Source organism: Rhinatrema bivittatum, chromosome 10, assembly GCF_901001135.1.
Source record: "Rhinatrema bivittatum chromosome 10, aRhiBiv1.1, whole genome shotgun sequence".
Lineage (NCBI taxonomy): Eukaryota > Metazoa > Chordata > Amphibia > Gymnophiona > Rhinatrematidae > Rhinatrema > Rhinatrema bivittatum.
Genome location: NC_042624.1, coordinates 15,737,015 through 15,757,916, shown reverse-complemented (window position 1 = coordinate 15,757,916; position 20,902 = coordinate 15,737,015). Strand labels below are relative to the sequence as shown.

Here is a 20,902-nt window from a genome sequence, read left to right as displayed (position 1 = left end):
TTTAAAACCCAATATTCAGGTGATCACTGGGAGACCCAAGGTGGCATCAGGATAGTGAGATGCTGCTGCTGGAGTTTCTTACCTTTCTGAATTTCCTTGCAGCTTTATGGATGAGAAGGCACAGGTTTACTCTCCTGCAGCCGTAGTCTGCCCGATAGACTCCTCTGTAAGACCATCCTAGACACAGGCATTTTTGGCCTTGCTGACAAGGGGGAGTTTCTTTGGACAAGGCTATATACATTGAGGTGTGGCTGTCCCTAGAGGGCCAACATTATCTTTCTCACTGTCACTGAATCTTCTGAGTGGCTCAGGCTGATGAGACGAGCTGTGCAACGCTGTTGGGAGAGGGCAGAGGAACGTTTGTTCAGTGTCTTTGGGAGAACAGGATACTGCAGTGGGAGAAATCAGCTTTGCAGTTGGAACTGAATCACGGATTGAGGCGGAGGTGGAATCCAGGGGGAAACCCCCAGGTATACTACAACTGTTTACCAACTAACATTAGCAGTAGTGCCTTGGAAGAGTCCTTTGAGCCTATGAAATCACCAGTTGTTACGCCCAATGATTAAGGGATGCTATGTCTGCATTGGGGAAGTCCCTTTGGAGGACATTTTCAAGGCATTAGGTCAAGGGAGAGTTATGAGGCTAAACTTAGAAATCCTAGAATCCAGATTGGAAATATGGAACAAAAATGTGTGGGAGAGGTATGAAGGATAGTCTGGTCTAGCAGAGGAAACTGGAAAATCTGGAAGAAGTTTCGGAGATGGGCTTTGCGATTCATTAACTGCCCCAAAGCAACTTGTAACCCCCCCCATCTTGGTTTAGAGCCCCCTAATACAGGGGTCACAGCATAAGTCTCTGGGGCCACTGTCTCCCGGATTACTCCTAGCTTTCTCTTGCACTGTACACAATACTCTAGTAAGTCACCAAGGGGGTTGGCGTTCAACCAGCAGCGAGGAGGGCAAGCTCCTTAGGAGTAGGTACCTTGTACGGTCTTTCTATTTTGTACTCACATTGGTGGATTTCTTGTTTCAGCAGGCTGGTTATTGAGGTGGAAAAAAACCAGGCAGAGGCTTGGTGTTAAACAAAAATAGTTTACTGTAATTTAAAAATAAATTCCCAGCAAGAATGGTAAAATGATCAAAAAGAAAAAGCAGGATGGTAACGCCATGCACTACGTTCTCTGTGCAGGGTCAGCCTCTGAATCAGTGTCCCAATGTCCAAGTCTCTCCCCAGTGATGGGAAACAAAAAGCTCTTCTCCTCCTCTCCAAAATTAAGCAGAGATCTGGTAGTGGAAAAACACACTCCCGAGGAAACAAAAATGTTGCAAAAACAAAGTTCTTAATTCTCCTCCTCCTAGGCCACTGCAGTCCCCCTGTTTGGATGCAGGGCAAAGTAGCACCTCGGGCAACTGTGGAGTCCACCTTGACTGGCAGCAATACAAACTGCACCTAATCCTGTTCCCTCAGGCCAAGGGGCTTCCCTTCTGAACTGGGAGCAGGTGAAAATCAAAGCAGCTCTCTTAAAGTCAAAATCCTCGGGACTCTCCTGCTGCAGATGGGGGCCTATTGGGATCCACACACAGAACAGCAGCTTCCACTTCCAGTAAAAAAAAAAAAAAACTGCAGCCAACCCTGGGTAGATAACCTTCATCGATCTCTACCCAGGGGGGTTCAGACAATCCCAAAACAAAGGGGAATGGCCACACAACTGGGGAGGATTCAAAACTGCAAAACTCTCCCAGCAGACGGACAAAGGCAAAAATATCTAGTAAGGAGAAACGTCTTCCTTTACAAACTTCTCTGTGCGCAGTAATGATTTTCTGTTGCTATGAATGGCATTTTGTGTATTCCTCTTGAATGCATGATTTGCACCATAGCAAAAGGCTATTGTCCTTTGATAATCTGGATGTGTTGCTTTGTTGGCAAAGCCGGAAGGTGATTTGGCTTTGTATTTAACATTAATAGTTAATTTTGCTTTTGAATCAGATACAATTGATGATTAAGCTTTCATTAGCCACAGAAATGTTTTAGAAATCATGGCTAATCCTTCCCTTTTACAGACCCAAGGGATTACTAATAGGGAGTTTTGTCAACTTGAAATATACCTGGAAATGTATAATTAGTTATCAAGATGCCAGATTGTCTTCTGCTCTCCCTCTTTCTCTACTACTTTGCAAGTTTCTGGATAGTTGGCCAGGGAAGATGCAAATTCCTATGACAATCTGCTTCTCACGCTGCTCAGAACGATTTCCTTATTGACATTTTGCAATTCGTTTATTTTTCTCTTCCTCGTGTGGATATTGGTATATTGGATCTCTTCCAATTTTGTGGAATAAATAACGGTATAATTAATTTGGTGTTTTCCTTTCATGGGCTATATTATGTAAATGGTTTGCTCATCTTTAATTTCTATGCAAGATGTTATGTCTTATAATAATTTTGTAAAATCAACTTCAAAAAAACAAAAGAAAAAAACAAAATCCACTAGTAATTGACTTTGATGCCCATGGAAACCATGGGCTGTGTTATTGGCCTGTAACATGAATGCATTCTCCAGGAACCATATTTTGTCTGGAGACAAAGTTGATTTGCCCTGCCTGGCTGTTCACACAATTTGCTGGGCTAAAAAAAAGGCAAACCTGCTGGAGAACTACTGAAAAGCTGTTGAATATATTGGATGAATGAATCACATCCCCCTTGCAGTTCTCGGGGATGTGAAATTTTCAGATGATCACCGAGGAAGACATTTTTAAAGACAGAACATAGGGGAGTTCAAGATGGTGCCTTAGCAGAGGCTGTGCACAGCAAGGGCTCGGGATGACCCATTGATTCTGTAATTTTCCTGTGCTTTTTGTTTCCTTTCAACCTGCAAAATGGGTAAAAAGAAAGGGAACCCAAAAATGTCCCCTGTGGTCCCAGTGTTTCCCTCATCCATGGGTCTGATAGATAAATTAGTTGTGCACTGTCCAGTTGATGCCGGAGAGCAGCAGTCATTGGAGTGTGAAGGTAGGGAAGCTGAAGCCTCTTCTGTTCCAAACCAGAACATTTTATCTAGCCCTGGCAAGAAAGTTTCCCCAATGGTTCCCGCAGCGGGAAGAACTTCTCATGGCCTTTGAACTGGCTGATGACATTCTTGGTTCGGCAGTGCCTGCAGGGGGAAATCAAAGGAGTGTGCTCAGTGGCAGCTGCGGTAGCTGGTTTGGACAACGGGGAAAGAACTGCTTCAGTAATGGCGAGGACATCAGTCATGGTGGATGCTGCAAGAAGTCATATATTAGGCGGTTCAGGAATGCAGAAGAGCGTAAAGAGTAACTTTCATTTAGAGGCACCTCTGGAAGAAATATGGAAGGAAATTTGGGGGCTAGTAAAGACTCGACTGCCCAAATTTCCTTAATGGTGGATAAATCTCAGGCTCTGGAGACACACAGTTGAATGAACTTTAAGCCCAGTGTGCTGTGGCAATCAAAAAAGCAAACAGAATGTTAGGAATTATTAGAAAGGGAATGGTGAATAAAACGGAAAATATCATAATGCCTCTGTATCACTCCATGGTGAGACTGCACCTTGAAATTGTGTGCAGTTCTGGTCACTGCATCTCAAAAAGGATATAGCTGTACTGGAGAAAGTGCGGAGATGGGCAACCAAAATAAGGGGCATGGAATGTATGCCCTTTGAGGAAAGTCTAAGGAAGTTAGGGCTGTTCAGTTTGGAGAAGAAACGGCTGAGGGGAGATATGTTAGAAGTCTACAAAATCATGAAAGGACTCGAACAAGTTAATGTAAATCAGTTATTTACTCTCTCAGATAATAGAAGGACCAGGGGGCACTCCATGAAGTTAGCAAGTAACTCACTTAAAACAAATCGAAGAAAGTTCTTTTTCACTCAGTGCATAGTTAAGCTCTGGAATTCATTGCCAGCAGATGTGGTTACAGCAGTTAATGTAACTGGGTTTAAAAAAGGTTTGGATAAGTTCCTAGAGGATAAATCCATAAACTGCTATGATGGTAATTAATAAGCAATAGTAGCTTGTGATCTATCTAATGTTTGGGTACTTGCCAGGTACTTGTGACTTGGATTGGCCACTGTTGGAAAAAGGATGCTGGGCTTGATGAGCCCTTGGTCAGACCCATATGGCATATCTTATAGAAATACTGAAAATTCAGGTGGTTCAAAAGGCTGCAAGTAAAGATAACTTGCTTTTGCACTTGAGTTGAAAATATGGAGAATTTCATGAGATGCTGTAACTTGCAGTTCATCAGTTTTCCAAGCTTCATGCTGTTTCTGAAACACAGTTGATTCCTCTAGTTACTAGAGCATACGATCTTCCACCATGTAAAAAGAAAAAAGTAAAGATCTCGAGTTGACTTCCCTCCAGTTCCTAACGACAGCTTATCCCAACAGCTCTTGGGGAAACATCTGATAGGATGGTATTCCCTGCAACCGTAATTGTTACCTTAGTCTTGTTTCTTGATTAGAAAGATGATACTGAGATTGTTTAAGCATCATAAAAGAAACATTTTTAAAATGAAAATTTGAGTTTTTCCTGATGTAGCCAAAGCCACACAAAAACCAGGGCTCTTCAGCTAAGTGCATTATATATGTGCTACAGTTTTTCATCAAATTTCAAAATGTATCCAATATTTATTTTTGAGCCTGCATAGTAAGATCTATTTAAGTGACGAGCTAGGTCAGCTAGTGTGTTCCTTGGCTCACCTGCCCTCCCTATGAACTAATCTGTGTTCCTCATCTCTCTAGCTAGTATTTACCTCTACTATACTTTATTATGTTACTTATGGGTCATGGTTGTGTTCTCCCGGCAGTTGTGGGTAGTCTTATTAGCTCATTTGATTGTTCACCCTATATTGATGTGGATGACATACATTTGGTGGTACTCTTGGGGAGGGCACTGATGGAGACTGTGTGGCTCGGTGAATGCTTAGGGGAAGTAAGTGTATGGCTGAGAGAAAATGGGTTAATTGTAAATTCACAGACGGCGTGGTTCCAGATTGGAGTGGGGAGTCCAGAGATAGTTCTGTCAATTGAGGGTCATTGGCTGGTCCCTTTGGAAAAAGTACGGTCTTTGGGTGTTAGATTGGATCCGATGTTGACAATGGAAAGGCATTTTGATTTGGTGGTAAAGAAGGCTTATGTGAATTTGAAAGTGGTAAGGCAATTGAAAGATGTCTTAGGTAGTGATGTTTCGGGGGGGAAAATGATGTATGTATTAGTGCTATCTCAATTTGATTACTACAATATCTAGGGCTTCTGGGGAAATTAACCTGTAAGCTTTAGGTAATTCAGAATGCTGCAGCGCAACTGTTGGTAAATAGCGCCTGGTGGGTAACTTCGCGTTCGTTATTGTTACAGTTACGTTGGTTGCCTATTTCACTGTAGTGTCAGTTTAAATGTTTGGTATGGGGATTTAAGATCATGAAAGAGCAATGCCCTCCTCATTATAGTGGCAAATGAGAACTGGTTTGCAGTGTCTGGGTTTCCAGGTCTTCTCAGACATGTCAGCTGTAATTTCTAGCAGTGAAAGCCTTCTGCCATGTGCCCTTACAAAACTGAGCTCTTAGTGCAGCCATCCCTTTATTGTAGAATAAAATGCTATTTCAGCTTAGAGAGGAACCCAGTCTATTGCAATTAGGGAAAGGCTTAAAGACCTGGTAGATAAGCATATCCCCTCAATAATAGTGTGGGAGACTCAACCCAGCAAAAAAACACTGAGATAACTGAGCTGGGACTGTAATTTTGAGGCAAGACAATTATTTGTTTTATTACTATTGTTTATTGTTTATTTCATATAACTGTATACATTTGCTGCACATTGCTTTGGGTGACTTTTATCTGGGCAGGGATTGATAAATGTTAATGAAATTAAATCCTATGAGCTGGCATCTGTAGGAGGGCATTCATACTGCCACCCCCTGCCCTGTGCGTGCATCACACTGCTCCATCCATGCATCCCGCCACGCTGTGCATTTTTTACTTTTATGTGCCTGCTGTCACCCATCTGTACATGCAGCACATTGCCCCGCCCTGCCCATTAATGCACTGTATGTGCATCGTGCTGTCCCTATGGATGTACTGTACCTCGGTCACATGATCCCCATCCTTTCATACATATATCACATCACTCCATCCTGTAATATGCCCTACATTCAGGAAGTGATTATATTTTGTCTTTAACTCTTTATTTAAGGTATATTTTAAGCATAACTTCAAGAACATTTCTTGAAGTAATAGCAAAAAGTAACAAAAGAAAATCATTAAACAGCACAATAAACAAGTACAGGTTTGTGGCACTGTGAGCTGCTTGACTCTGGCTTGTCTTTCAGCAGCTTTTATTAATAAACAGAAAACAGCTCTTACTGTAGCATTTCTTTAAACAAAAAAAAAAACCCCACAAAGTAGTTTGTAGCTTTGCATTCAGGGACTTGCCTAGGTTCCTTCTGTTCCTGGGGCCTCCTGGGCCTGGCTAGTTATATTCTTTTCCTAGGGACCTCTGCCCAGCAGAAGGATTCCCTGCTGGACTGGGGCTGGTCCTTTAAGGTGTTTTCTCCTGTGTGTTCACTTCTTTACATATCCTCCTCCTCAGCTCAAACTTCTCAGGTTGAGTGCTTGTCCTTACTAGGAGATAACAGATATTCCTATTTTCCTTCCCCATCCTCTGCTGGGGTTGTCCAACCTTCCTGGGTTTCCCCACCTAACCTGGAGAGCCAGTTAAGGGTTCCTGGGGTGTCTGCTGTTCCTCGACTTTGTCTTCTTTCATTGGTTAACCCAGCAAGAAGCTGAGTCCACAGAGTCTTAAAGTGGGGATAATCGCATCCCAGAATCATTGTGTAGGGGAGCTGGGGAAGGAGTTATGCTCCTCAGCCTGCTGTGGATTCATCTCTCGGCCTGGCTTTTAGCATGGTCCTGCACCAAAACCAAGCTTAGGGCAGATATCCCACTACTAAGTGGCCCGGTCTGTGTCTGGCCAGAGAATAGACCCAGGCTAGATTCTGGCTTGTCTTTCATCAACTTTAATAAAAACAGAAAAACAGCTCTTCTTACCATAACAATTCTTTAAACAGAAAATCAGCATAGTTGTTTGTAGCTTTGCAATTGGCATCTTCCCTGTATTCTTTCTCTTCCCCAGGGCTGCCGCCTCCTCTCCTGGGTCTGGCTAATTATACTTTTTTCCTAGGGACCTCGGCCCAACCCCAAGATTCCCTGCTGTGTATAGCGTTTAAGGTGGACCAGGCCAGATCTCTGGTTTTCTCCTGTATGCCCCCTCACAAGGTTATTAATGGACTGAGGCGGCAGGATGCTTGCACCAGGGTATTAATGTGCACAGTAATAGGATGCATGGATGTAGCAATAACAGTTGGGGCATTGTAATGTATGTATGAGGTATTAATGGCTGGATTGACGGGATGCACATGCAAAGTGTTAATGGATTGGGTGGTGGATGCATGTTCAGGGGCTTAATGTAGGGGGCAGTGGGACGCGCGGCGCTGGCGCGGCGGGATGCACAGACAGGGTATTCACAGGTGGATGGCAGGATGCACACAGATGGGGTATGAATGGCAGGGTGGTGGCAAAGACAGGGTATTAACGTAGGGGTGGTGGGACACATAGAGGGGGGTAATAGTGTATGGGAATGTACAGACAGATGCTAATAGATATAGATGGCGGGATGCACTGATGTGGCATTAACATAGGAAGCGGCAGGACCCACAGATGAGGTTTGTTGCATGGACGGGGATGGCGGGATGGACAGACAAGAGTACTAACAGACAGTGATGGCAGGATGCAGTGCTGATTAGGGTTGCATTTCAGTGACAGGTGGTGAAGCCGCTGCAGTCCCCTGCCTGTGTTTTGGGGTTAGGGGCTTGCCTGCTTTCTCTCTGCCCCTTTGTGTACAGGATTGTGGGGATAAAACAATTCCTTCCTTCCCTCGCCGCAGCCCTGGCAGAAATGTAACTGAGGAACTGGCACAAGGTGTGCAGAGGGGAGCAAGGGACTGTGAAGAAAGGGAGACCTCTAGTGGGCCGAGGTGTCAGTGACACAGTAAACATAAAAGCAGTTTGTGTTGCTTTCCTCTGTTTCCCTCTCTGTCTCTGGCCATGGTGCAGGACCCAGCTTTTCTCAGGTGGGAGGGTAGATCCTTTCCGTGTACAGTCATGTATTTTAAATATTGTACTATTAACATTCATAATACAAATTTCAACAGCAAAACAGATTGTAAATGGATTTTAAATAATCCAGAGTTTTCAGTAGATTTTTCTGTTGAAATTTGTATTATCAGTAACATTTAAAATTTATAAAAAAAAAACAAAGAAACCCCAATAACCCCACCCATAGCGGGTATTTGAAGGTCTTTCAGCCCCAGCCATTCATCTCTGGTTGCCGTTCCACAGGGGGGAGTGTAATTGCCGTGCTCCCCCTGTCGGACGTAACGCCGGCAGGTGCTGCCTTTCCTCCAGCTCTGGGCCGTTATTTGCAGCCACCTGCAGAGTTTTCCCTCTCAGCTCGGTGCCCCGAATCCTTCCCTGGGTGCTGCCGCTGTGCACCTGACAATAGGAAGGGGAATCAAAAATGAAGGCTGGGCATCTGGTCTGGGTCCCCCCCCCATCTGTAGGGCCCAAAGGAGGTCTGAGCAGTTCCCAGTCATTCCTGCTCTGCTGGTGCCTTACTTCAAAATGGGAACCATTGGGAAATACGGCACTGGCAGGGCAGGAGCAGCGGGGGGGATCACGCCGTTCCCATTTTGGCCCAGAATGGGGCAGGATCTGGGGGGGGGGGGGGGGGCAGTGCCGCGGAGAGGACGCGTTTCTTTTTCTACATCCTAACAGTGTTGATTCTTCATTTGCAGGGAGGTAGGGGGACTGGCTGCTACTATTGACAAGAAAAATGGCTTTCTTTCATTTTATCAAGCAAAAGAGAACATAAGACGTTCCCTGCTGGATCAGACCGAGGTCCATTGAGCCCAGCATGCTGGTTCTGACAGTGGCCAGTCCAGGTCACAAGTACCTGGTAGATCCCCCCCCCCCCCCCTTCCCTCCCCCAATATTTGATCTGTTTCTGGCGTCTCACTCCCAGGAATAAGCAATGGCTTTCTCACTTCTACCTGGCTAATAACTGTTTATGGATTTTGTTAGTTGCCTTGACCCATTCCTCTGGCAGCAGGCTTCATAGCTTGATTGTGCGCTGAGTGAAAAATCCTTTCCTATGATTTGTTTTAAATCTGCCAGCTGCTGGTTTCATGCAGTGTCCCCTGGTCCTAGTGTTTGAAAGGATTAATAACCGTTCCCTGTGTACCCGATCCACCCCACTCCTGATTTTATAAATCTCAATCATATCCCCTGTCAGTCATCTCTTTTCCAAGCTAAAGAGCCCTGATCTGTTCAGCCTTTCTCCATACAGGAGCTTTTCCATCCCCTTTTATCAATTTTGTCACTTCTCTATACCTTCTCTGTGTCCGCTATATCTTCTTTGAGATGTGGTGACCAAAACTGCGCACCATATTCGAGGATCAATCGGACTATGGATCTATACAAGGGCATTATGATACTCTCTGCTTTGTTCTCCATTCCTTTCAAAATAATTCCTAACATTGACCGCCACTGCACACTGAGCTGAAGATTTCAAGGTATTATCCACAAGGACTTGGAGGCCCTTTTCCTGGCTGATGACTCCTAACGCAGAGCACAGCATCGTCTACCTGGAGTTGGGATTTTTTCCCTATGGGCATTACTTTGTGCTTGTCCACATTAAATTGTATCTGCCAAGTAGAAGCCCAATGTCTTAGCCTCACAAGGTCCTTATACAGTTATTGACTTTAAATTAATTTTGTGTCATTTGGAAATTTGGACACATCACTCGTTCCTTTCTCCAGATCATTTATGAATATGCTAAAAGCACATATCCGAAGCAGGACCCCTAGGGCACTCCACTAATGCTCTTTCTCCATTTGGAAAGCTGACCATTGAGTCCTACCCTCTGTTTCCTGTCTTTTATCCAGTTACCAGTCCACAGTAGGACACTGCCACTTATCCAATGACACCCCCTCCCCAATTTCTTGAGGAGTATTTCAAATGCCTTCTGATAATCCAAATATTCTATATTAATTGGCTCACCTTATCCATATGTTTACTTAAGGATTTTTAAAAAATGTAATAAATCGGTAAGGTAAGACTTCCCTTTGTAAAAAGCATGTTGACTTCCCATTAAACCTGTCTGTGCATGTGGTCAGTAAGTTTGTTTTTAAGAATAGCTTCTACTCTGTAAAATCTTAGCTAGGTGGTGCATGAGATCTGCTACCTTTGCACCAGGCAGGCAAGAAACCAAGTGATCCTCATACCCACCAGCTACCCAGCTATCTACTTCCCGTAATGGCCGTCCTAACCCATAAGAACATAGGAAAATGCCATACTGGGTCAGACCAAGGGTCCATCAAGCCCAGCATCCTGTTTCCAACAGTGGCCAATCCAGGCCAGAAGAACCTGGCAAGTACCCAAACACTAAGTCTATTCCATGTAACCATTGCTAATGGCAGTGGCTATTCTCTAAGTGAACGTAATAGCAGGTTATGGACTTCTCCTCCAAGAACTTATCCAATCCTTTTTTAAACACAGCTATACTAACTGCACTAACCACATCCTCTGGCAACAAATTCCAGAGTTTAACTGTGCGTTGAGTAAAAAAAAATTTCTCCGATTAGTTTTAAATGTGCCCCATGCTAACTTCATGGAGTGCCCCCTAGTCTTTCTACTATCCGAAAGAGTAAATAACCGATTCACATCTACCCGTTCTAGACCTCTCAGGATTTTAAACATCTCTATCATATCCCCCCTCAGTCATCTCTTCTCCAAGCTGAAAAGTCCTAACTTCTTTAGTCTTTCCTCATAGGGAAGCTGATCCTTTCCCCTCATCATTTTGGTCACCCTTCTCTGTACCTTCTCCATCGCAATTATATCTTTTTTGAGATGCGGCGACCAGAATTGTACACAGTATTCAAGGTGCAGTCTCACCATGGAGCGATAGAGGCATTATGACATTTTCCGTTTTATTCACCATTCCCTTTCTAATAATTCCCAACATTGTTTGCTTTTTTGACTGCCGCAGCACACTGAACCGACAATTTCAATGTGTTATCCAATATGATGCCTAGATCTTTCTTGGGTTGTAGCACCTAATATGGAACCCAACATTGTGTAATTATAGCATGGGTTATTTTTCCCTATATGCATCACCTTGCACTTATCTACATTAAATTTCATCTGCCATTTGGATGCCCAATTTTCCAGTCTCACAAGGTCTTCCTGCAATTTATCACAATCTGCTTGTGATTTAACTACTCTGAACAATTTTGTGTCATCTGCAGATTTGATTATCTCACTTGTCGTATTTCTTTCCAGATCATTTATAAATATATTGAAAAGTAAGGGTCCCAATACAGATCCCTGAGGCACTCCACTGTCCACTCCCTTCCACTGAAAAAATTGTCCATTTAATCCTACTCTCTGTTTCCTTTCTTTTAGCCAGTTTGCAATCCACGAAAGGACATCGCCACCTATCCCATGACTTTTTGCTTTTCCTAGAAGCCTCTCATGAGGAACTTTGTTAAACGCCTTCTGAAAATCCAAGTGTACTATATCTACCGGTTCACCTTTATCCACATGTTTATTAACTCCTTCAAAAAGGTGAAGCAGATTTGTGAGGCAAGACTTGCCTTGGGTAAAGCCATGCTGACTTTGTTCCATTAAACCATGTCTTTTTATATGTTCTGTGATTTTGATGTTTAGAACACTTTACACTATTTTTCCTGGCACTGAAGTCAGGCTAACTGGTCTGTAGTTTCCTGGATCGCCCCTGGAGCCCTTTTTAAATATTGGGGTTACATTTGCTATCCTCCAGTCTTCAGGTACAATGGATGATTTTAATGATAGGTTACAAATTTTTACTAATAGGTCTGAAATTTCATTTTTTAGTACCTTCAGAACTCTGGGGTGTATACCATCCGGTCTAGGTGATTTACTACTCTTCAGTTGTCAATCAGGCCTACCACATCTTCTAGGTTCACCGTGATTTGGTTCAGTCCATCTGAATCATTACCCATGAAAACCTTCTCCATTACGGGTACCTCCCCAACATCCTCTTCAGTAAACACCGAAGCAAAGAAATCATTTAATCTTTCCGCGATGGCCTTATCTTCTCTAAGTGTCCCTTTAACCCCTCGATTATCTAACGGTCCAACTGACTCCCTCACAGGCTTTCTGCTTCGGATATATTTTAAAAAGTTTTTACTGTGGGTTTTTGCCTCTACAGCCAACTTCTTTTCAAATTCTCTCTTAGCCTGTCTTATCAATGTCTTACATGTAACTTGCCAACGTTTATGCTTTATCCTATTTTCTTCTGTTGGATCCTTTTTCCAATTTTTGAATGAAGATCTTTTGGCTAAAATAGCTTCTTTCACCTCCCCTTTTAACCATGCCGGTAATCGTTTTGCCTTCTTTCCACCTTTCTTAATGTGTGGAATACATCTGGACTGTGCTTCTAGAATGGTATTTTTTAACAATGACCACGCCTCTTGGACATTTTTTACTTTTGTAGCTGCTCCTTTCAGTTTTTTTCTAACAATTTTTCTCATTTTATCAAAGTTTCCCTTTTGAAAGTTTAGCACAAGAGCCTTGGATTTGCACACTGTTCCTTTTCCAGTCATTAAATCAAATTTGATCATATTATGATCACTATTGCCAAGCGACCCCACCACCATTACCTCTTTCACCAAGTCCTGTGCTCCACTGAGAATTAGATCTAAAATTGCTCCCTCTCTCGTCGGTTCCTGAACCAATTGCTCTATAAAGCTGTCATTTATTCCATCCAGGAACGTTATCTCTCTAGCGTGACCCGATGATACATTTACCCAGTCAACCTCCATGCAGGTTACCCTATGCCTTCTGTTAAGGGTAGTTAGCACCCAGCCATGCAGGTTACCCCATGCCTTCTGTTAAGGGTAGATAGCCTTCTGTTAATTGTTGGTACTGCTGCTCCATGCAGGTTACCCCATGCCTTCTGTTAATGGTTGGTAGCACCGAGCCATGCAGGTTACCCTATACCTTCTGTTAATGGTTGGTAGCACTGAGCCATGCAGGTTACCCTATACCTTCTGTTAATGGTTGGTAGCACTGAGCCATGCAGGTTACCCTATACCTTCTGTTAATGGTTGGTAGCACTGAGCCATGCAGGTTACCCCATACCTTCTGTTAATGGTTGGTACTGCTGCTCCATGCAGGTTACCCCATGCCTTCTGTTAATGGTTGGTAGCACCGAGCCATGCAGGTTACCCTATACCTTCTGTTAATGGTTGGTACTGCTGCTCCATGCAGGGGCTCTCATGCAAGAATCTGAGCTTTAGTTGTAACAAAGGTTACCCCATTTCCTCATTTCCTTTCTTTAACCACAAGGGATGCTGTGTGCGTTTTTCTAATGCCCTTTTGAATCTCAGTAACATTCTTGTCTTCTCTACTTCTGAGAGTGCTTTCCATCCATCAGAACCCTTTCCATGAAGAAATATATTTCCGTCCATTATTCCTGATTCTCCCTTTCAAATACCTTCAGATTTGCAGACCCTGTCACCACAAGGTCTCTACCCAGTCCAAGCACATCAGTCGTTTGCCTCCTATCAAGTACAACCCCTTGGATTGTTTCACTTCAGATACCTGACTCTGCACTCCTTGGCATTCAGTCCGAGCTGCCAAACCCTCCAACTTCCTTTTTTCGCTTCATTCTCTCTACTCTGTCTGCTGAATGAGCTTAAAGCAAGGTGATGCTCCCCTGCCTTGTGATTTTGCTCCTCCAAAGTAACAACTCAATGACCGACTCTGCCACAAGGGCTGTGAGTGCTGGCTCACCTGAGTCAGGAATTTCCTCCGCAGAGCAATGCACAGAGCTGCCAGCCTGCCTGTCCTGTGAGGGGTGTAACTAGCCTGGGAGCCTTAGTTCCTTGCACTGTATCTGAGCGAGGTGTGTGCAGATGGTGAGAGTGGCTTTGATTGGGTTTCGGACAGCATTGCAGCACTCGGGCAATTGTCAGGACTGTGTGAGGGGAGGGACGCCTATGCCATACTATGTTTTGCTTTTACTGTATGTATATTTATTTATTTTTAATTTTTATATACTGATGTTCCTGTATACAATACATATCGCACCGGTTTACATGGAACTGAACTGTCTCCTCAGGGGTGGAAGACATTGGAACAGGTTGACAAAGAACTTTTAGGGAGATATACTTTTAGTATATTTTAGTATACTTTTATATATTTTATATATTTTAGTATACTTTTAGTATATTTTAGTAAATATACTTTTAGTATATTTGATCCTGTGTCTATCAGGATAACTGACTTCCATTGTGCAATAGATGTTTAGTCGGTGGGATGCCTTCCCTTGCTTGCTATTTATATTTTTATAATGAAATTTTATAGGCAGGAGGAGATTGCTCCGCTGTTTGGTGAGCCTGACTTAGCCACCCTGTGGTGCTTCACCTCTCATGGTTTCCTCCTCTCTCTCTCTTTTTTTTTACAGTCTTGAGTATCCGGGGAGCCCAGGAGGAAGAGCCCACCGATCCCCAGCTGATGCGGTTGGATAACATGCTGCTGGCGGAGGGGGTCGCTGGCCCCGAGAAAGGCGGCGGTTCGGCTGCGGCGGCCGCGGCAGCGGCGGCGGCAGGAGGGGCCGGCTCCGACAATTCCGTGGAGCATTCCGACTACAGAGCCAAGCTGTCCCAGATCCGGCAGATCTACCACACGGAGCTGGAGAAGTATGAGCAGGTAACCCCCAGTTCAAAAGGCACTCGGGGGGCCCAGGCAATGCCAGTGGCCGTTCTGACGAGAAATGGAAAATGTTTAGTGCGATGTAACGCGTTCCCACTAAATCACAGGCAGATCCTTCTTCATACTCCTGCCAATGTCTGTCCTCACTCCATGGCCCAAATGTTAACCTCGGGATCACGGGAGGGGCATAGGAGAAGCACAAGCCCCGAACCGAATGGTTTAAATATACACTTAGGGGTGGGGGTGGGAGGATGAAGGGAAGGAGGGCTCTGGCAAGACGAGCTTTACGAGAAGTGGCAGGTTCCTCCTAAGGAGGAGGGGTGGGAGAGAGGAATTGCTTTACAGGTGTGAGGCAGGGCTTTCATGAGAGAGGGAATTAAATACAATCTCTCCTGCAAGTGTACAGACGACCAACAACACTCTCAGGTCTGCCCCCTGCACACTGGACATGTCAAATCGTGCACTCTATTAAGGCCAAGCTTGTAATAAAGGCTGCTCCCCTTTTGTTATGGTCATGCTTCCTGTTCTGTTTTGCAGCTGTCTTGGTGCTTTGCATGTATTCTTCAGCTCTGAATGCTGTACTCCTGCTTTGCATGTATCCGTCTGAAGCCCGCACTGGGCTCTGAGGAAGGGATCTGCACAGCAGTGCCCCAATTTACTAAGATTGCAGGTGGGCAGATGGCCAATTGCAGCCCTGGAGGACCACAAACAAGGAAATCCGCAATCAATATTCATGAGAGCTGTTTACATAAAAGCCTTTTCATTGAGCTTGGAATATGGCTGATTTGCACTTGCTGTGGTTAGGCTGCTTGCAGCCTGGAAAGGCGGGGATTCTCATCCCTCAGAGCAGCAGTAGGAGTTTTCTGAAATCTCTGTGCCATGATCCTCTCAGGAATGAGCAGAAATCAGTCTGAACAAAGTGGGAAACATTTTGAAGATTGTGCTTGAGTGCAGACTAAACCCTTTTACGTTTTGCTGTTCTGTAGTGAGTGTGGCGGATAAACCCTGTCTGTTTTTTTCAGGGGTTAGCACACTCTGCCTTTCTCCTCTGCTGTGCGCCAGGTGCTGCCATCCAAGCTCCTACCCAGAGGGAAGGCTGTCAGTGGACGTCTCTTTATTGTGTTAATGACCATACTTAGCATGGGAGGCTGTAAATCAGCTACAAATTGGCTTCCCCTAAGAGAAAACCCTAAGCCTTTATGCTTTAGCTGGGGCCCACCTGTAAGATGTGCCGACCCTTGTGAAACATGGAACTGGCCAATCCTTCTGATCTGCTTGCAAGTTGTCATTAGACATAAACCAGTATTATTTTGCAGCGCGGGAGGTGTTTCCCTGTGCATCTAATGCAGATTTCTGGGAGTTCTTGCAGGTTCTTACAGTATTGCACTTTAAAATTACAATTACAGAAAGACAGAACTCCTGCTACACCAATTACAAGTGGCAATGCCAGAAACGGCAAAAAGCAGCAGAATCACTATTTAAAAAGAAGGCCTTGAGGGGGTGCCTGGGCTCTGCGTCTCATCTGCTCAGGTTCCTTTCACCAGATCAAAAGCTGCCTGCTTCTTGACTCTGATTTTATACCCCGGGATACTGCTGAATGAAGATTGCGTCTAAAGCCGGGGCTGGCCGGCAGAACGAGAAAGGTGGTGGTCGGCGGCAGCTGAAAGTGGGCCTAGCTGAGTGGAGAACAGTTTCAGTTTTCCACACTGCCAGAGCGAATAGTGGACATTCACTCCCCCCATGGAAATATTTTGCAGGGAAAAGGGTTTCTCTAATTCAAGCCAAGCAAACGTGGGCATCTATGCAGGGTAAGAAGAGCTGGTAAGGCTGAGATTGGAGTGCGAGGTGAGTTTCTCCCTCTTTCCCCACGTCAGACAGGAGCAGTTCTTTGGCTGGATGGTGCCCTGTCTCTTCCAGTGCAGATCACATTGCGCTCAGTGAATGGGCTTCACCGTTCTAGGAAGCATTTTGGATGTGGATTGAGCTGCATGTTTTTAATGCAGCGCTTGAAGAATTATTCAGAGATAGTATATGTAGGACATGAGCCTTAAGAGCTGTCGGGCCGATGCAGTATGGTGCACGCCACCGAGCGCACCGTTAACCCCCGTTTGGCCGCGCATTTTCGACATGCTATTTTTACCCATCCTTATTACTGCGGGCCCTCATTTGAATACTAAATCGCGTGCCCAGGAGAGTGGCCTGGGCGCTCGCCTCGGAGCGCCGGTTCTCCCGCGCATTTTACTGTATGGACCTGTGTGAGATTTCAAATGCTCGTATTTGGATAAGGCTTATTAGGTTGTCAAAACCTACACAACATTTCCCCTCCTCCCTGCACCCCTCCCAGAAGGTGCTTCTTGCAGCATAAGAGTGATGGCCGGCTGCTGGCCTCGACTGTGTATGGTGCATGAGGAAGGTTGTCCCATGAGACTTGTCATAGATGTGTTTCGGGTGAGTTGTTCCTCTCTGACAGCTTTCTAGGCAGGACTTGGAGCACAGTGTATGGCCTGTGTATCCCTCATTATTACATCAGCATCACCTCAGACACAGAGGTTGCTGCCAGACGCATAATGTTCCCCAGAGGAAACCTCTTTAATGATAGAGCCAGTGTAGATGACTCAGGTAGAAACAGACTTCTGCCTATTGCATGACGGTGTGACCAGTGTGCAGCCAGACATTTTTCTCCATCCCACATGGGATAGGATGTGCAGGGGCTGGGTTTGTGGCTTGTGTTCCGAGTGTGCCTCTAGTCACCCTCATTTGCACTGGGGGTGAGGCACTTTCAAAGTCAATGTTATTGAGTGAAGTCATGCAGTCAGCAGAAAGAGCAGCACAGCATGCAACAAAGGTCATACCAAGCCTCTAAAATGGGATTCCCCCCCCCCCCCCTGTTTTTTTAGTGCATAGTTGCCATAGGGCTCTTTACAGCTGAGAGTTTCCAACACATAGCTCTGCCTCTTGGCCATGCTGCCTCGCTTCAGGTTTGCTGTATATGTATGCTTTTATTACTGCTTGTCTGCCACACTGCGCGATCTCCTGGGTTTAAAAAAGTGAATAGTTGCATCCCGGCATGAGGTTCTGAGGGGCAGTGATGTGTGCTTGCACCTGGATTCGATTCCATTTCAGGCCTTCTGGTCCCCATGCTGGCTGGTACTAGGGGATGCCATGGAGGCACCTGGGAGAAAGAAGTCACTCATTGCGCAACAGCAACACCCAGTGGCTGGATTTAGGGAAGGATTGCAGAAAGTGCCCTGGAGCATGGATTTGGGCTGAGAGAGGAAGTTGGGCCAAAACTCCCTGGAGAGTGGAGAATGAAGGCTTGTAATGTTGGACCCCCTCCCTGGCTGTCATTGAGTGTGTCTGCCACTTGTATTAACTCTTGTGTTGCAACTCTTTAGCTGGCAAGGGAGGGAATAGAGAGTGGCTGGGATGTGTGTCCTGAATAGGCCACAGTCTTCAGCTTTTCGATTCTAATGAGCTGCTAGAAAAGAAGCCAGTGGCTGCAGGGCTATGTTTATGATGGGATAACGACACTCCTGGTTCTGCCAGTGTGGCTAATTATCTCCTAATCTCCATACCTAGTGCACTTCCCCTATTATTATTACATAAAAGACCCTTGTCAAGTAGACTCTATATGGATCTGTCCTCGCTGTTTCAATTCTGTTGGAAGAGAGATGAGTTTGGCAGTTCTGATCTCTTTGATTAACATGTATGTTACATGCGTAAGAAACATATGGACTGCCAGTGAGACCTATATAGCCCCTCAGTGGAAGGGAGTATATGGGTTTTGGAATTAATTTCTAAATTTGAGCTCAAGCCAAGTTAAGTCAGGTATAGTTGGTAGGTCCCTGCACAAGAAGGGTTTATAGCTGAGGTGAAGTGACAAGGCTGTTCAACTTGGAGAAGACGGCTGAGGGGAGATATGCTAGAGGTCTTGAATGAGTAGATGTGATTTGGTTATTTACACTTTCGAATAATAGGACTAGGGGGCATCCCATGAAGTTAGCAAGTAGCACATTTAAAACTAATCGGAGAAAATTATTTTTCACTCAACGCACAATAAAGCTCTGGAATTTGTTGCCAGAGGATGTTGTTAGTGTAGCTGGGTTCAAAAAAGGTTTGGATAAGTTCTTGAAGGAGACGTCCATTAACGGCTAATAATCAAGTTTACTTAGGGAATAACCACTGCTATTAATTGCATCAGTAGCATGGGATCTTCTTAGTGTTTGGGTAATTGCCAGGTTCTTGTGGCCTGGTTTGACCTTTGTTGGAAACAGGATGCTGGGCTTGATGGACCCTTGGTCTGACCCAGCATGGCAATTTCTTATGTTCTTATGATCTTATCAGCAGGATTTGAACCCTGGCTTCCCTGGTTCCCAGTCTGCTTTTCTAAGCACTAAGCTTCTCCCCCATGGTCTCTGGCTGAAACTCTCCCCTCTCTGGTAGAGGGGGAGTCAGTGAGGTAAAATTAAGGATGTATAGTTTTATGAATCGTGCAGGGTAGTGATACTGGATGATTCATCATGCCAGTTAACTTGGGAGGGGCTTAAGGCCTTCTGGCTGCAAAACCCCCAAGCAAACAAAAAGCAAGCAGATTTCTAATAAACATTTACAAATGCTGCTGCTCAGATGCCAAGGGTAGGTCTGTCCTGTGATGGCAGCAGGGATAATGGGTAGTTGCTCAGCCGCACCTGTAATAAGGGAAGCTATGGGCAACTTGTCAGGGTAAGTGAAACAACCATGGTGCTTTAGTCCAAAGGCAAACCATCTAGAAGCTTAAAGATTGTCCAGTTTGCCTTCAGTTGTCTAAAATAAAGGAACTGACTTGTGTAAAAAAGAAATTGTTTAAAAAAAATAATTCCCCGCCATACAGTATCCAGAATATCTGCCCCATGTTCTGTGGAGGATTAAGTAAAAGATTAAGGTGGTCTCTGGTAGGATTAGACCTGCAAACCAGACACACCCATTCTCCCCTACTGTGATAACATCAAAGATATCTGTCCCCACTCCCACAGAGGATTCAGAAAGCCAGGAATAAATGGACTGCAGTGGGCTCTGTAACACAGATATCCACTTTCACAAATAATATCCTTGCAAAATGCCTTTAAAACATTGGAAAATGAAGATGCTCCAGAAATGGAAACTGAAGTGGTTTCTGAAGGAAAGCATATACCCAAGGCATCCAGAAACCCCATAACACTATCAAAATGTCATAACTTGTGCAGAAAACTCCTTGTGCTGGGAGACTCGGTCATCAGAGGTGATACATTTGGGATTCTCAGCTAGCAGGATTCTCGGCTAGCAGAAATGCAAACCATGTATTCAATGCAATTAAAGAAGAAAGTAAGGATTGTAAAATTATATTGTCCATTTAGGGACCAATGACATAAGAAACAGCATTGAAACAATACAGAGAGATTTCCACGCTTTGGGGAAGTAGATTGGACACATGGATTTTCACCCATAAATTCCCAGATTTAAACAGTGACAGTCAGTTGAAACTGATTTTCACCTTAATTTTAGGCTGATTGAAGAGTAGCAGCTTCAGAGCTGCAGATGTAGCATCTCAAGGCCTTTAACAACTTCTGAAAGCTAGTATGGGCCCAAGATACCTGCAATATTTCAGGTTCTGCCCCCGCCCACCCCAGAGTAACTGCTTGCCTCCAGTGCTGCAGATGTGCTGTTTCAAGTCCCACCTCCCCCTCCCACCAAGCAGTCAAAGTGCCTAATGCTTGGTTCTGCCAGTGTAGCATTTGAATGGGGCCATGCCCACCTGAAACACTTCCTGGCAGGCTCCCTGAGCCCACAAAAAGGAAATGCGGTGCTACAGAACTCAAAGGAGAGAGAAGCCTGGAGCCACCACGAGTAAGGAGGAGTGCTGTTACAATGGGGGGTGGGGAGGGGAGAAGGGGACATGCTAGGCAAGAGTTGAAGATAAAGTTAGGGATGCTGCTAAGTGAGTGGGGAAAACTTGCTTAATATATTATCCTGGCTTCTGTCACCATTATAAACTCCAATATTTACCTGAAAAATATCACATTTTGCCACTGCTTTTCTCTTGGTTTTGTTCTTGTCATAATAAA

General features: G+C 44.7%; 1 protein-coding gene across 7 annotated transcripts in view; it reads left to right on the top strand.

The window, feature by feature from the left end:
- Positions 1-20,902, top strand: part of PBX1 (PBX homeobox 1) — a 704,885-nt gene that overhangs the window by 405,314 nt on the left and 278,669 nt on the right. For all 7 annotated transcript variants that reach the window (XM_029617584.1, XM_029617583.1, XM_029617579.1 and 4 more), the window contains exon 3: positions 14,575-14,819. In XM_029617584.1, coding sequence (XP_029473444.1) covers positions 14,575-14,819 — 245 coding nt within the window. The remainder of the gene's footprint in view (positions 1-14,574; positions 14,820-20,902) is intronic.